This window comes from Grus americana, chromosome Z (assembly GCF_028858705.1).
Source record: "Grus americana isolate bGruAme1 chromosome Z, bGruAme1.mat, whole genome shotgun sequence".
In the NCBI taxonomy this organism is placed as follows: Eukaryota; Metazoa; Chordata; class Aves; order Gruiformes; family Gruidae; genus Grus; species Grus americana.
The window spans coordinates 54,029,502-54,045,219 of NC_072891.1; the positions used below are offsets into that span (position 1 = coordinate 54,029,502).

Here is a 15,718-nt window from a genome sequence, read left to right on the forward strand (position 1 = left end):
GTACCAGAGTCTCAGCTTTCCTTCCTCTTGTTGCTTCTCCAGACTTAAAACTGGTAAATTCCCATCTTCCTGTGTCTGGGACAGCAGATGCAGTAATGATGTGGATTGTAAATATGGTCAGCTCGGCAGCAGCTTGAGCCAGGCAGAGCTATTACAACTTTTGATGGGGTTTTTATTGTTTGTCTTTCCTCACAGACCAACCACTCCTGTTCTAGGCATCTGTATTTGGTTTTTCCCACTGGGCATATTGGTATGAGTGTGTTTAAGCTGAGTTAAATGGGACCTGAAAGGCAAGGAATTCCAATGCTGTCCTTCTAAAGTCTGACGTGTATTTCCCTAGAACTAGAAATGTTATTATGTATATGAACCTTTTTGGGAGAAGGTATTAACTGGTATTAACTAAAGTCACCCTGTTTTAGTTGTCACTACCTGTCACTTGATATAGTGCACTGATGGACCCAAGTGGAGGGAAGACAGAAGTAGTAATAGAACAGTGGCAGCTTTCATTTGAACCTCTCAGTTAGTCGGGCTTGTTATAATCTTCATGGAACTTTTGTGCTGTATCATGTCTCCTAAACTAAATGACAGAAAAGTAAGCCACCTTTCTAGTCCCTCAGCACTGCTCTTAGAATGGGTAATGGTTAGCAAAGCACGTAACAGGATGGGTGAGAAGTCTTGTTTGGGACAGTATTGCCACCTGAAATGCAAGGAATTCCATCCCATTCCTAGCTTTTGCCAAAGATTCATCTACCTAGAAAGGGAGCGTAACACTGCCCTGACTATTAAAACCAGCCAGGGGGAGCTCTCGGCACGTGTGGACAGCCGGGATGTGGACAGGAACTGAACTCTGGCATCACCAGTTCATCTCAGTATTGGGTAGTTGCTGGTGTTACTGCACTAAGACCAAACCCTGCTGGACTTGAAGGAACGGCAGTGATAACGCCCAGTATGAGTCTTGAAAACAGTCGGAATGACCGTTGCCAGGAATCCAGCTGAGAGGTCTCTCCATAACACTGGGTGTAGATGCCCTGACTGCAAAACAAAACTCTTCCTTGCTTGAGAAAACATCAGAGATGCCTCTAGAGCTCTCTCTTCAAAGTTGTGCCAAGCAGTAATTTAGAAAGGATGCACCCACTGAAAAAAAGCTGCACTAGAAGCTTGTACATGCAATGGTCCAGGAAACCCATTTCTGCTGGCCTGACACCTCTCTGGAGGTCATGGTACAACTGGTAATTAAGATGCTGAGGCATGGACATAGCAGCAGAGGAAACATGGAATGACTGTAGCATATGAACTGACATGGTCCTGGTAAAACTTGACCAGCACACCCACAAGACTCTTCAGATGAAAGCAAACCTTAAACTGCTCCTTAATCTGTTGTAAGGATGTAACGCATGCATGTTAGCCTCATCTTTCTCCATACAAGCTCTCTCTTTCTTAATCTCATACACCCCCAAATTATTCCCCTCCACTGGCACTTACCTGACTTCCAAGGAAGCAAAGACATGCCCAGCTTACAATTATACTAAGACAAATATCAAAGTGAGGACCTGTCAGACACTTTAACGTGTCACATTTTTTCTGGATTTTGACCTGAGGTGTTTGCTTACCTGAGAGCAACTAATTCCAGTAACCAGTGAATTCGAACTTGTTCAATGCCACCATGTGGAACAGAAGAAATGTAGGCAAGGTTCATCTCTTGGTCTTTGCTCAGGTCAAACAGGTCAGCACGGCTGTGAGGTAAAGGAGGGCTTCAGGAAAGCAGGGACAGAAAAGAAACAACACATTGCAACATTAACTAGCAGCTCCACTGGGTATCCAAAGACCGCTATGCTAAATCTCTATACCACCCGCAAGACCCTCCATGGCATGAGGAGCACGGCCTAACATGAAATTTAAGCAAAACGGAGTTGCAAGTTACCTGGGGCTAACTGGCTACACACGTAGTTTGGCAAAGCAGAACACAACTTGGGTGCATCTCACTGGCATGCTCAAAGGAAAGTATTACAAGCAGTCATTGCTGCACAGGTAGCAACCTCAGGCAGCAGTGTCCTGAAGAAGCCATACAATGGCAGTCATCTTGTCTCTGAGTAATTGATGATAAAGGGAGCTCAGTGTCTTTTAGGCTTTGGAGTGGAAGTCAGACTTGCTCAGGTCTGTAGTAAGACAAATACGGGCTTGATCTTTCTGCTGAAGTCCATGCAATGACATCAACTCTTGCTCTGCTGTGGAAGCTACAGTTGTTAGAAGCAGAATTAGACCCTCAGAGCCTCCACATTCTTTGGCCATGTTCTACTCACCCCTAAGCATAAGGAAGTACAGGAGTATTGTGGCTCAAGTTTTCTATGCTTGATGCTGCAAGCAGTTTAACCTGCTCACGGCTGTACAGCAATGATCATGTTAACATGATTTTGGTGTCTACTTATTCCACTGAAATTAACATAACAGTGGGGCAGATTTCTGCTGCCTCTGTCTCCGCAGATAAATAGCTGCAAGATGGAGGGAGATGTCACCCCCACCCTCCACAAGTCAGAAACTTAGAACACTGCCCAGTTCACTGCATTCGGGCATCCTTAGAAATTCTCATTAAGCCTCCTGGTAATGTGCAGATTCTGAGTGCTAAAGCATTTGTATTTCAAGAAAGATAAAACAACATTGTTCCCAAGGTTTGGTAAAAATACTGCCACGTGTCTTCACATTGCAAAGAGAGATGACTTGTGCTCTAACTACAGACTGTATATTAACTGTATAAGTGAAGAAGTAATACAGTTTATGCTTTGCCTACTGTGATCTGTCTCCTCTGCTGGGCAAATCAGCTCTGGGCTGACTGTAACTATGCTGGGAACGTCATATTGTCATTCCCTCTTCCTCTGTTTTCCTCCACAAGTTCATCCTGCCTCAAAGGACCTCACTGAATGAACCTGCTACTGTAGAACCATCTGTGCCCAAAGATGGGAAAACCTGACCCCACCTGGACGAGAACCTGTTGCAATTTTGTCCTAGCTAAGACACTGCCTATTTATTACCTCATCTCCTGCATCCTTATCTGAAACTGCAAGTCTCAACACAGATTACATCCTTGTAGTGCTTCATACAAATCAGCCTGCACATGTGAGCCCCTCTGGCAACTTTATCAGCATAAAGCCACTTAAAAATCATCTCCCTGAAATTGCTTCAAGTCATACAAGTGAGACTGAGAAGTTACCAATCCCACTCTTAATAAAAATGTATCAGCCACTTGAGTATTTTTAATTGTTCCAGTGGATGAGGACAATGTTAACTGTTGCTTTTTGAAGGAGTGCTTTACTACTGCTCTGAGATTCAAACTTGCACCAGTGTACTGCTTCCATTCAAGCAGTGGCAAAGATGGAAGTCAAAGCATAAAGCATTCACATATTTTTGCTTAGTGCACACTGAATAAACACTCTGAAATTCACATTTTTCTAGAGAGAAACATAGAAGAAACCATGACAAGATACAAAAGAAAGCTGGGAAAACAGCAGGTTTTGTTAGTGGTAATGTCAGTATCTGCCCCTTCCTGTTTCTGAGTGGAAAGTGCTTTTCATGTTTGCAGCTTTGCAAAGTTTCCTTCACACAGTTAAAATCATGGGGTTTCTTGTGCTGCAATTTAAATGGGCAAAACACACTGGTTTTAAGGCAGTTTTTCATTAGTGTTTCCTAACATTGCAAGCAAAAATTAAAACTATAAATGAAAAAGAAAATCCAGAAAGCCCAAACATTTCATCAGAATGTACTTTATGTCCTGTTCTGTTTTCCCACCAACATGGAAAACTAATGGAAAATTTTTAAAGTTTTGTCTTAGACTACTTTTATGCATTATACAAAAAAAAGCGCACAAATTCCTTTTCATCCAAAGCACGTGCTGCTGATTCCATCCCTGTTGCGACACTTTTTCCTACAACCGTTATTTAATCCACTGTATGCCTAAGTGAAGGAGGTCACAATCAGTTTAGAGTAAGATATGAACGTGGCTGAGGAACACACTGCCTCTTGCTTTTGAGCCTGCTAGAAGCCCTCACACACCTCCCAAAACTTGAAGGCTGTTCAACCCCAGTTAGCTCAGCAAGACTGGGATTTCTCTGAGAAGCAAAGCACTAACAGGATATGAAGTGGCAGAGCTGGGATTTATGCGTGCTCCCACCCATCCCCCTGACTTAGATCAGCCGGACTCACTGGCCACATCAGGAACACAGTGCATGTTGGCAGTGCCCTGCAAGAAGAACAAAATCCTAGAATGAATTTCCAGGGAAGCTTTGCCTGGGCCTATTTAGGGGCTGTGACAATGAAAAGGAAAGGGAATGAGCTCCGAGTATCAACCTATGTGCTGTTCTGGGGAAGGGGAAGGACTTCATGTGTTCAAGGGCCCCGGAGGCAAGGGAGCAAGCCAGACAGGGGATGTTGACTGGCCCTATCTCGCGATCCGCTTTGTTTGCATTAACTGGCCACGCAGGTAACACCCAACAGGCTAAGCAGCAAAGGTCAGCAAGGTGCTGGGCCCTCCGATCCCACAGCAGCAGGCCCGAAAAAGCCTGGGTTGCTTCAGAAAGGCCACGTCCTCACACCCTGGGGATCCTTTGCTTGATTAGGGCTAAAGGCAGCCGGCTCTTACTGCCGGCCGCAGGGCTGTGTGCGCTTACCAGAAGCCAGTGCTCCTCCAAAAGTGCTCCAGGGGCCGCTCGGCTCGCCGGACATCCACGTACACCACGTACGCCGCGGATCCCGCGCCCAGCTGCACCAGCAGCCAGAGCAGCAGCCCCATGGCGGTACGAGGAGCCGAGCCGAGCCGAGCCGAGCCGGCGCCCGCTACCGACGCACCACGAAGGCGACGTCAGGCGCCCGCCCACGAGGCGACGGGGGTGGTGGCTCCCGCCCCCAGCGGCTCTGGCAGGCCTTGCGCTGAGCGTATGTAATTCGCTTTGGGTAATTCCGGTAGTAACGTCTCCGTCTGAAGGCCAGGCGTCTTGTACGTTTTTGTTGTTGTTCTGACGTAGCTAGTGACCAGGAGTTACTTCGCTGAAGTTGCTGTACGGTGTGCAGTTATTGCTGTTGCGTGTATCTTACCACATGAGGGAAGTATTCTCTTGTGCTATTGTTATGTCCTTGTGCTGTGTGTTGACAAATCTGTAAAAAAGAGGAATATTGTGTAGTAGTGCAGGTGATGAAAACAGCCTTCCCTGAAGGAACATATTAGCAGAATTGAAACTATGTCCTTTTTTTTCGGTCTAAACATATTTAATGATCTCAGAATGGCAAAGAGCTTTAAATGCATTTCATAATAAAGAGGCTGTAGATTGACTTTCTGAATGCTTATTTCCTATGATGTTACCAGAAAGCGGCAAAATAATTCACTCTCTAAGACTTATTTTGAAGTTTTAGAAAGCAGGCATTCTTTATTGCAGTGCTGGGTGCACGGGGGATAACTCCACCTAACGTGCACACCCAAAACTAGCAAGTATTTATACTATGTTACTATACATATTCATTATATTTCCGAGTAGTGCTTACCACATTCATGGATTTTCTAGGAATTCGTTAGCATATGCTAATGTCTTTCATGCGTGTTTGTTGGCACCTCCGGCTGGTCGTTGGGGGTCTTCAGACTCAGTCCTGGTATCACCTATGCCTTATCCCTCAAGGCTGGTTTTGTGATCACCTTGTAACTCTCTTATCTTTGCGCATCTGTTCTTCCAAGGCCGAGCTGTTTAAAATGAGATTGTTCCAGAGCTTCTTATCTTACAACTAATTATTTTCTAAGTTACAATGGTTTCCCTTTTGTTTGGTTACATCTGTTGAGCAATGGCTCTAATTGCTTGAATTCATCTTAATATTTCAGTATTCACAGGTATCAATCATGTATCTGGAGACTGGGTTTTCCATGCGGATGGGACCCTCTTCTTTAGGATCCCTCACTTTTATGTATTACTGCCTTTGGGAATCTTGTCAAGCTTTGCCGGCTAGAAGAAAAATGTGGGGAATTGGGTCTCCCCTCTACATCCCCAAATAACGCAGTAGCATCTCATTTTGTGTTCATTAGTTCTGATGAATTAGGTGGATGGGGTCCTGCAGTCTGATTTCTAATAGAGGCTTTGGATTTAGTTGGGGACATCGCGGGCCCCTGCAACGGTGCCCGCTCCAGGGAACCTGCGGAGAGCTGCCAGGCAAGGAGCTGGGCTGCAGATGATCTCCAACAAGAGAATGAAGTGACAACTGTGTCCATGGAAATCCAGGCTATCAGTCCTAGTGGAGCAACCAAAATTTGCCACCCCAAAAGCTCTGGTATTTCAGCCCCCTTCACCAAAGCTCTCCCTGAAGCAGTTGTGCTGGAGCTAGCTGAGGGGAAGTCAGACAGACATTTACTCCTCAGCTCAAGAATATTGCAACTAGGAGTAGACTCCGCATGAATAAGTTTATGCCATGTGTAATCCTGCTTAAGCCAGGAGGTTCCCTGTCTCAAAGGAGTGACAAGCTGGGACCCATCTCTAAGAAACTGCAAAGTGGCTTGGTTCTGATTGCTGATATGCTATTTGTCTGTTTGCAGCTTCATCTGCCTCTTGAGGCCCTCAGTCCCTGTGGGACTTCATGTGAGCTTACAAGGTTGACAGCCAAAATCAGGCATTACATCCCAGACACTCAGGTGGGAATGGCAATCTGGCATTGTGACTTGACTCTGGCAAGGGGGATTTCCGTAAATTCCCCAGGGCTGCTCATGCTGTGGCTCAGCTGCAGTACTCCAATGCCTTGGAAGACCAGCAAGGCCCAAGCTGAGCTCTAGTGAGGTTTCCATGCAGGATATTTAAGAGATTGCCTTTATCCTTACAGGAAATGCCAGTTTGGCAGCCAGAGCTTCTGTAGGGGGATAATTGTCTCCTTCAGACTCTGTTTTCTGAGAAGACCTGAGGAAGGTGTTAGGCAGTAGAAGTGCAAACTCAAGTGAGATCTGACAACCTGGGGGTCAGGCAGGGAAGTCAGCCCTTTGCTGCTAGCTGCACCCTCAGCTGGGGCAACAGCTGCCTTTGGGGTGAGTGCTGCTGCCTAGGCTTCGGTGAGGGCTGCAAACATTTTGCCAGCTGGAAAGGAGATGGTGCATGGGGGGAAGGACCTCACTGACGCTGCCTCTCTTGTTCGCTTCCCCTCCAGAGGGACAGGTGGGAGGAGATGAACATCTGACTACCAGATGTCATGCTGTAGTTCATTGCTTATTAACAGCAGCCCTACATCTCGCTGCCCTTAAGTGTGGATGGTTCATTGCAGTGCAGGCACGGATACCAGCACCTTCAGCACCTAGCTGCAGTGGGTGTGGAAGTTATCCCTTGCAGAGAAGCCAAAAGCTCAGCCTCCAACCCAAGACCTACCAGCAAATTTCAGCAAAAAGATATTTACAGGGGAGAAACCCCATGAACCCCATGGTTTCCTACCATAGACTGTTCCCATTGACATCAGGAAGGCTTGAGCCCTGGAGACCACCCTGACTTTCCCTCAGAGGCTGCCAAAACAGAGCTGTTGCATTTCAGCTTGGCTGATTGCAAAGTCCCATCTGGAAGGCAAGGTGTCAAACCAAATCTATGTGTCCATTTGGCCAGCAAACCTTGGCCCTTCTCAGACACAGTATCGGGTGTGTTGTAGAAAGTGTTGAAACATAATAGAGCCATGGATACAGACAGCGTTCTGTTAGCATTTTAAAGTGTCTGTAAGAGCTTCAGGAGTGTGACAAGACCATGATCTCCCAAGCATTTTGAAGAAGGTCCTTCTCAGAGATTGGGGTAGAGGCTAAAAAGACTGTCTCCCTTGTTGTCTACAGCTTTCCCCAGAGCATAGGGAAGTGCTACATCTAGCACATCAACCACATCAGACCAGAAGTTGGGAGACAGAAAATAAGACAAAACCCCTGTCAGAGGAGAGATGGAGAACTGGAGGCATCACCCCCAGGTTTCTCTTCCTGTGTTTGAGAAAGCAGCTAACAAGATTTTTCAAGGTACTTGTTCTGAAGAACAGCAGTTCCCAGCAGAAGGACTTTCCCGCTCACTACAGCTGCCCCGGTGCCTCTTGTCAGAGAAAGAAAATGCAGCAGAAAGAGTTACCTGCTCCCTGCGAAGGAGCCTGATATGCCTCTGTTCCCAAAACATCTGGGGAGAGCAGGCGGGGCTGAATGGTTTACTTTTCCCCAACCAAGATAGCCAACTGGACCAATGTGTTCCTGGAAGCATTTGCAGGCCAAATGCCAGGCTACACCAGTGAAACCCAGTGGCTTGCTCTGCAACTCTCCCATGCCTCTTCCAGGGGCAGGGCAAATGCCAGGGTTACCACAGATGACCTCCAGCAAGCAGTTTCCCAGGTGTAAAAGTTTGATTCAGAGCTCAACACCTATGTCCAGCTTGCTATCAGCGTTGTTCTGGAGACTGTCAGGCAGAGCCCTAATAAAGACCCTAGCCAAGGGGAAGCTCCCCTATTGCCTTTGACTTTCTGCTCATCCAAGGGCTGGGAAGTGCCCAGCAGGAGTTTTTCTGTGGAGCGTTTCACTGGGGAGGTTTCCCACCACTGACACTCCCAGCCAAAGGACACTAGGGATTTTACAGCAGCCTCTTCCTGTCTCCCTGCCCAGACCAGGAACTCCTCCTGTCCTGAGGCATTCCTGAGGAGGCACATGGCACAGGAAATGGTGGGAGAATGGAAGGGAAGTACCAGCACTGTGCAATGGCCCTTTCCAGTATGCTGAGGCTGACCCTTCCCAGCCTGAGTGACAGCTCCCTGGCCAGTGTAAAATGCTCCAGTGTCTCAAGCGGGGCAGATGAGAGATGTAAAACCTGTTACTCCTGAGTTGAGTCACTCCTCACAGAAAGGCTGTGCAAACCATTTGGCCCCAGCTGCTCTTCCTGCAGCCTCCCTGCAGATGTTTAGGGAACAGAGGCATAGCAGGCTACTTTAGGCATATCAGGGAGCAGGAAGCTCTTTCTGCTGCACTTTCTTTCTCTGTCAGGAGGTGCCTGCACAATACAAAGAAAACCAGTGTACAGCAAATTTTTTGGGGGAGCTTTTGTGTTCAGATGCTTCCAGCTCCTTCAGTGCTTAATTGAATTGTAACCATGGCCTCAAAGAGCATCCCTGGCAATGCCCACATAGCCATCTAATCATGCCACATGGCAGGAACAAGAATTTTGCTATAACATACGGAACCTAAAACCTAGAAAATCATCCAGAGCATGAGTTCTGTTCTTGGCCCTGAGAGGAAATGACAGACAGATATCTGGGTATTTTTAGTAATAACTTAAAACTAATAATGGTGAGGCATTCCAGATCTTAAGACAACCTTTGCTTTTTGGATAACTTCACATTCCTACATGGTAGCAGCTGGTCTGTGGGCAGATGGACTCAGCTGAACAGTCTTGAATGTCATGTCACATCTAATCCAGTCTAACCAGGGCTTCTGCCAAAAAGGCTGGTCCTGCTCTTCTTCCTTGCCGCTGCTTGCCTGCTCCTGCTGTTTCCCGTGTGTCAGGTCTGACAGCAAGGCAGCTGAAGAGAAGATAATTCAGCTGGCTGACTGGGTGGGAAGCAACTCCTTTGTTGGGTCAGTTTGTTTTCTTGTGGACTGGCAAGCTCCAGAGACATGGCACTGTGTAGTTCTGGCACTTGGTAGTCTGCAACGGAGGAAGCATGGGGACAGAGGTGGGAGAGAAGGAGACCAGCCTTGAGTCAGCTGCCTGCAGTTAGGCTGGACAAGGCACAGGATGAAATTGTGCTCTGACTTGTGCATCTCCATAGCTTCCATAGCATGGGCAGCCTTTCTAAAAAGCTAAGTCTGAAGTGATTCTGTTCCCTGCAGAAGTCCAGCAAGCTGTATACACCCATTTCCACCACCAACTTGCACCTGTGCTCGTAATTGCCTGTAACAAAGGTATCTGTTGATCAGACATATATATTTCACATCAGGAGTCTTATCAGCAGAGCAGCCTGGATCTTAGTGCTGCTTTTCTTATGGAGGGCTTGTTTTTAAAGCTCAGCTTAAGATAATGTTGCAGCTTTCCTCCAGGACCTGGTGGGCTTTTTGAGCCCTGGGATTTCCTTCCTCTTCTTCATTGATTGATACCAGCCCTTGGGATGAGTACTTGAACTGGATGTGGCCTGCAGCTATCTGTTGCCTTTCCCCTCAATGGGACAGTCTTACGCTGCTTCAAAACCTGGTTGCAGACAGACATAATATCTGCTTCCTGGTGGTCATTGCCTTTGGTGGCACTTGCTTTTCTCCGAAGTGGCAGTGATCAGCCCCAGCTAGAAGTGGGATGTGGTGCAGGTACGCTGATGCTCTCCTGAGAGGCACTTAAAAGACTGAAAGTGCCTGAGACATATCATCCTAGAGTTGCGTGGTCACCATTTTGGGATTAGCAAGGGTTGATCAGTTGGGTAGGAGAGAACAGGGTGCTTTATGCCCCTCTGGAGGGTGGAATGTGCCACTTCCTCCCAGCAGACACTGGGAGGAAAAAAATCCCACAGGTTTTTCAGTGTCTGCTTCTTTCCTGGTGCCGCACCATCATTTTTTTTTCTGACTCCTACTTTTGGTCTAGAAATAAAATTCTGACACGATTTGGGAGTGTTTTATGGCTTTTGCAGTGGACTTTCTGGACTTCAGCAGTAAGGTGCAGGTCCTCTGCACTCTGGGGAGATCAGTTGCTAGTATACAGCATCGTCTGGGTAGATGCAAACAGCCAGACTCAGAATGAAGAGAATACTTCTCAAGCCTTCACAAGTGCATTCTTTCTCATTACTTAGTTTACCTATGATGTGATCAAAAGGTCTTGTTATCACCTCTGCAGAATACAGCAAATTTAACAAGTGTTATGGGCATGCTTGCAATTCTAAACATCATCCATGTGCACATCTCTAATATCCCAAAGCTGGATACATTGAAGGACAGGATTTGACATCTCGCTGCACTGATGATACCTGACATTCTACTCTGGCTTTCACCCAAGTGTATATAGCCTAGGGTTGCTCAGTAAATGCTTTCTCATTTTTCCAGGGACGTGGACCTTGTCATCCAGATGTCACCTCCTAACCCACCTTGATTCAGCATGGTGCAAGGGGGTTTCTTTGCTGGAATTCAGCAGTTTACATCTGTTTTTGTCTTCAAATGTAACGTGGTACATACAATTCTATCGTTACAAGTATTAGGCCAAGGGTTTCACATTAACCGGACAGTGTGTTGTCTTGGCCTGAGCTTGTTTTAGCAGTGGTAATGATTGATTGGTGGTCAAGTGACCGTTGCCTAAATTTTTTCAGCTTAGCTTAGTAAGTACCATTGAGGGTAAAATGTGTCAGGGCATAGCTAGGGCCAGCTGCTCCCTGAGGTGGAGGGAGCTGAAGCGGCTAACAGGGCTGGTAGGGGCCTCACCAGCCCCATCCACAGCCCCTGAATCAAGGAGCAGGGCAGGCACTGAAGTGGGAGGTGTGGTCAGCCCAGAGTCCAGATTATCAGATCTGGACCAGGCAAATTCATGGTGACAGGACAGCTCTGAGGTCAAGCTGGGAAGTCGGTCTACAGATCAGGGTCCAGAGCAACAAGGTCCATGGCCAGATGTAGGCAGTGCTGAGACCAGCACTTGTACAAGATAGCTGGGGTGGAGGCTGAAGGCCCCAGGCTGAGTGAAATGGCACTGCTGGCCCATGGGCAGGGGCTGTAGGTGGGAGCCTCAGGGGAGGCTGGTCAGGGCCATGGAGGCCTGTTAGTGCACTCAGGCCCTGAATAAACATCTGTCAAAGCAGACAGTCATTGCATAGTTCCTTCTATTAAATGAAGTTGAGGAAGGTTGTGTTGCGAACAGTGGCAACACTTATGTTTTGTTGGAGAGGACTACTGTGAAGGTGAAATGTTCTTCCTATGCTGGGTTATGTACTTCTTCCTCAGGGGTATTGTGGTACTGGGCTTGATGCTCATGAGTGCTCCCTCTGCACTTAACTTGGGAGGGAAATAAATCCAAAAGATTTTACTGCTGGTTGTAAAGTTGTGGGTTTGCTTCACTGCCCCTGAGCAAACAGCTACCCTGCGTCCAAGTGTCAAAGTTTAGCTGGGAATTAATGAAAACAAAGCAGATTTTATTAACAAAACATACAAAAATAACCCCAAGCAGGGCTCGGGTAACTGCCGTATGATCACCACTCGCCTACCTTTGGTGAAGAAATTGGCATACCAAGGACTCCGTGTGATATCCACTTTCTGCTGAGGGAGAGCTTATGTCCTCCTTGAGTCTTAGGGCTCGGTAGGACAATGGTGGGCTACGTACAAGGGCAGAGAAAAGGGATAAATACTAGGAATTTTATGTATATCAGTCTTAGTCTTATATTCAGGATGTTGATATTACTATAACTGAACTAACAATAGTGATCTCCTGTATTTTAGTTAGACTGTGAAGACCTTAATTAAACTAACAATAAATTCTGAGCTCTGCGTATAATCTCTGTTCCCTTTTGCCCATAGCAAAATTCGGTTTATAATGTAGGGAGAGTGGTGCACAGGTACCAGAAAGAATGGCATTGATGTTAGATAGCAGTTACCTTCTCTACATCTATTACAACTGTGGTCGTGTATAGGAGACACAGCACTATGTTGGCTGGCTGAGAATGATACACATCCTTCCTACCTTGCCTTCTTCTCACAAGCCACCTTATCTCCTCAGTTTCCTCTTTGGCTGCATCGGCTCCTCAGAGCAAAAATCACCATTTATTTGTTTGGCACCCCAAATCAGTCAGTTCTCTTTCAACTGCTTTAGGTCCTCTGGTGGAATGAGGGTTTGCATGTATTTACCTATCGTCAGAGCATGTTCCACCTCTTGCTTTGAGGAAGGGAGGCTGAGTGTGGAGGAAAGACCAGATTTATCCCTCAAACCTCAGCCAGTCTGTGGTACTATCATTGGTCCTAGAACTGGCATCAGCGCACAGGGTGGACCGGGGGTGGGGAGTTGATTTCCACAGCTTGGTCTGCCAAGAGCATACAAAAAGAGCTGGAATGTTGGAAGATTTGTTTAGCGAACTTCTCCAAGTCTCGTGCAAAGGTAAAAGATTTACGTTTTGTTACAATCTCTATTTACAGGGCTTCCTTAGAAGAGCACATTCAGTGTCAGCTCCTGTTTCTTGCTCATGCTGTCCTTGAGCAGCTACAAGGTTTTCCCTCAAATTTGTGATGGTCTAGCACATCTTAGGCAGCTTGTGAACATGTGCAGATGGTTCTCTCACAGGTCAGACATGAAAATTTCCTGGGAGGCCTTCTGGGCAGCGTGGTCTTTTTTGAAACTGCCTCTGCTGGGTGTCACAAAGCTGCAGCTGAAAGCAGGGCTCTGGCCCATTCTTTTTACTTCACTTTTTTGCCCTGCTCAGCAAAGCTTACTCTGTAGTTATGCACACAGCCTTTGTAATGTTGTTGCAGAGTAACCTTGAAGTTAGAAGGGAAAAAACACAACTCTTTCTCACCATCACCTATGCCTTTGGATGGGCAAAAATGTGAATGTCCAAAAGCAGATAGAGGGCCATGTGGCTTCACGAGAGCACAACTGTCAGGAGCTCACTTCTGAATATGGGGAGGAAAATGTGCCTGCCAGGATAGAAGAGAAAGGATTTGTCACTGCGTAAGGACCAGGCAGAACCCCGCTGAATTAGCTTTCATTGGAGACCTTGTGCTAGGGAACAGGGTAATTTTGATAGCAGTGCAGCAGAAGATGGACTCAGAAGTGCCCATCAGAAGTTTTGGATCTTGTTGTAGGAGGAAACCACACCGTTGGAAACTCTCTGATTCTTTACGTGCACTGGGTCTGAACAGGAAGGGGTGATGAATCTGTTTTATCCTCTTTCAGCACCTTTCTTCTGCATGAGTGAGAATTGCTAAAGATCAGAAGGGAAATGTTCAAATTTTATGGTCCAACAGTGGTAATACTGCGTGCTACCATTCAAAGAAAGTTAACCAGTGGACCTTTCACAGCATTGAATTGCACTTCATGGTACTAAACAAGTGGAGGTTGAGTTCAGTTACTTCTAGCTGGGCAAGAGCAAATTCTTGAGTTATGGTTACAGTTTCCAGGTGCTCCCAGTTGCTACAAGATTTTTGTCAGCTTCTGTTTTGCAGCTGATCCAGGAGAGAATATTTATTATTTATGTATCTGTTCTTAATGGGTCAGTTAACTTACCATTTGTCATAATGCTTGGCAAACAGAATCCAACAGACACTTTTTTTTTTTTTGTCAATTAGAACTAAAATTGTCTGTATTCGGTCTGACTGCAAGTTTTAGAAATCTGTGATGCTGGTTAATATCAATGATGGCTCATGGTTTGAACTTTAAGTTCAGTTTAGATACCAGTCAACATATTAATTAATACAGATTTGGAAGCCTACCCCCAAAATGGAAAGGCATAGGATTTACACATTCTCACTTGTTTGTTCCACTGGACATGGATTGTAACTGACATTTTGTGTGGGCTGTGGAGAGGCAGAGACAAAAATAATAACAAATCACAAGTCCGCTAGAAAAATCAGAATGGCTGCTCTTTGAGTACTTTGAAAAGCCTTCATTGGCTCATTTTGTCTAAATAAGTCAACCCAGCTGTACTCAATTAAAATTATATCTCCATTACAAAGCAATTTGCCACTTTTACACCAAGTAGAACCTTAATTTCCATATTAGACCTCCTGTGGCCATCACATGAGCTCATGAAGCAACCCATTAGAAGCTCTTCCAATTAGGAACCGTGTCAATAATTGAGAACACAGGTACTCTCACAGCACTGTGCTTGTGAAGCAGGTAAAGAAAACTAAGGGCATTGGGCCACTACACTTTTCGAAACAAGGAAGAATGTTTTCCTCTGCCATATAATCTTCTAAGCTGTAGGTCTGTATTGCTCATAATCAGTGAAGAAACCAAAATTCAAAAATAAATGCTCTGGCTTTCATTCTATGATTGCTACAACAAACCTATAGTTTGTCTCTAATCCATTTTATATCCATCTTGTATAAGCCCTAATTAATGTTTAATTCCTTACCAAAGTCTTCCATTAGGGATTCACTTTATTTCCGGGAGGCATAGGGCCATCACAACTAACATGTATTATTTGTTTGACAGTTTTATGGTTCAGTTGGAACGATTCGCAGAGCTGTCCATCAGTATCTTCCCCCCAGCTTTGCAGCCTTTCTATTTTAGTCATACTGCAAAACAGAGCAGAGTAACAGGCCACTAAGTGATACTTAGAAACTGAAGGAATAAAGTTCAGAACAGCCACTGGAAATACTTTGCCTAATGATTTATTCATTTGTTTTACTTTGTGTCATGGTTTAACACAGCAGGCAGATAAAACAACCACACAGCTGTTTGCTCACTATTCCTCACCAGTGGGACAGGGGAGAGAATCGAAAAGAAAAAGGTGAAACTCGTGGGTTGAGATGACAGTTTAATAGGACAGAAAAGGAAGATGATGATGATGATGATGATAAAGAATATACAAAATAAGTGATGCACAGCACAATTGCTCACCACCCAGAGCTGATGCTCAGCTAGTTCCTGAGCCACATGTGTCCCGGCCAACTTCCTCAGTTATATACAGAGCATGATGTCATAGGGTATGGAATATCCCTTTGGCCAGTTTGAGTCAGCTGTCCTGGCTGTGTCCCCTCCCAACTTCTTGGGCGCCCCCGACTTTCTCGTTGGCAGGGCAGTGTAAGAAG

The 15,718-nt window shown here is 45.9% G+C and overlaps 1 protein-coding gene across 5 annotated transcripts in view; it reads right to left on the reverse strand.

Annotated features, from left to right (window-relative positions):
• Positions 1 to 4,806, reverse strand: part of IDUA (alpha-L-iduronidase) — a 56,773-nt gene extending 51,967 nt beyond the window's left edge. For 4 of the 5 annotated variants that reach the window (XR_008574694.1, XR_008574693.1, XM_054810341.1 and 1 more), the window contains exons 1-2: positions 4,659 to 4,806; positions 1,611 to 1,751 (exon numbers count right to left, since the gene is read on the reverse strand). Coding sequence is in view for 3 of the 5 variants with exons in the window: in XM_054810341.1 (XP_054666316.1) it covers positions 1,611 to 1,751; positions 4,659 to 4,780 (263 nt within the window). In the remaining 2 variants the exon portion in view is untranslated. The remainder of the gene's footprint in view (positions 1 to 1,610; positions 1,752 to 4,658) is intronic. The other variant, XM_054810342.1, reaches the window with a different exon arrangement.
• Between the last annotated feature and the right edge of the window lie 10,912 nt (positions 4,807 to 15,718).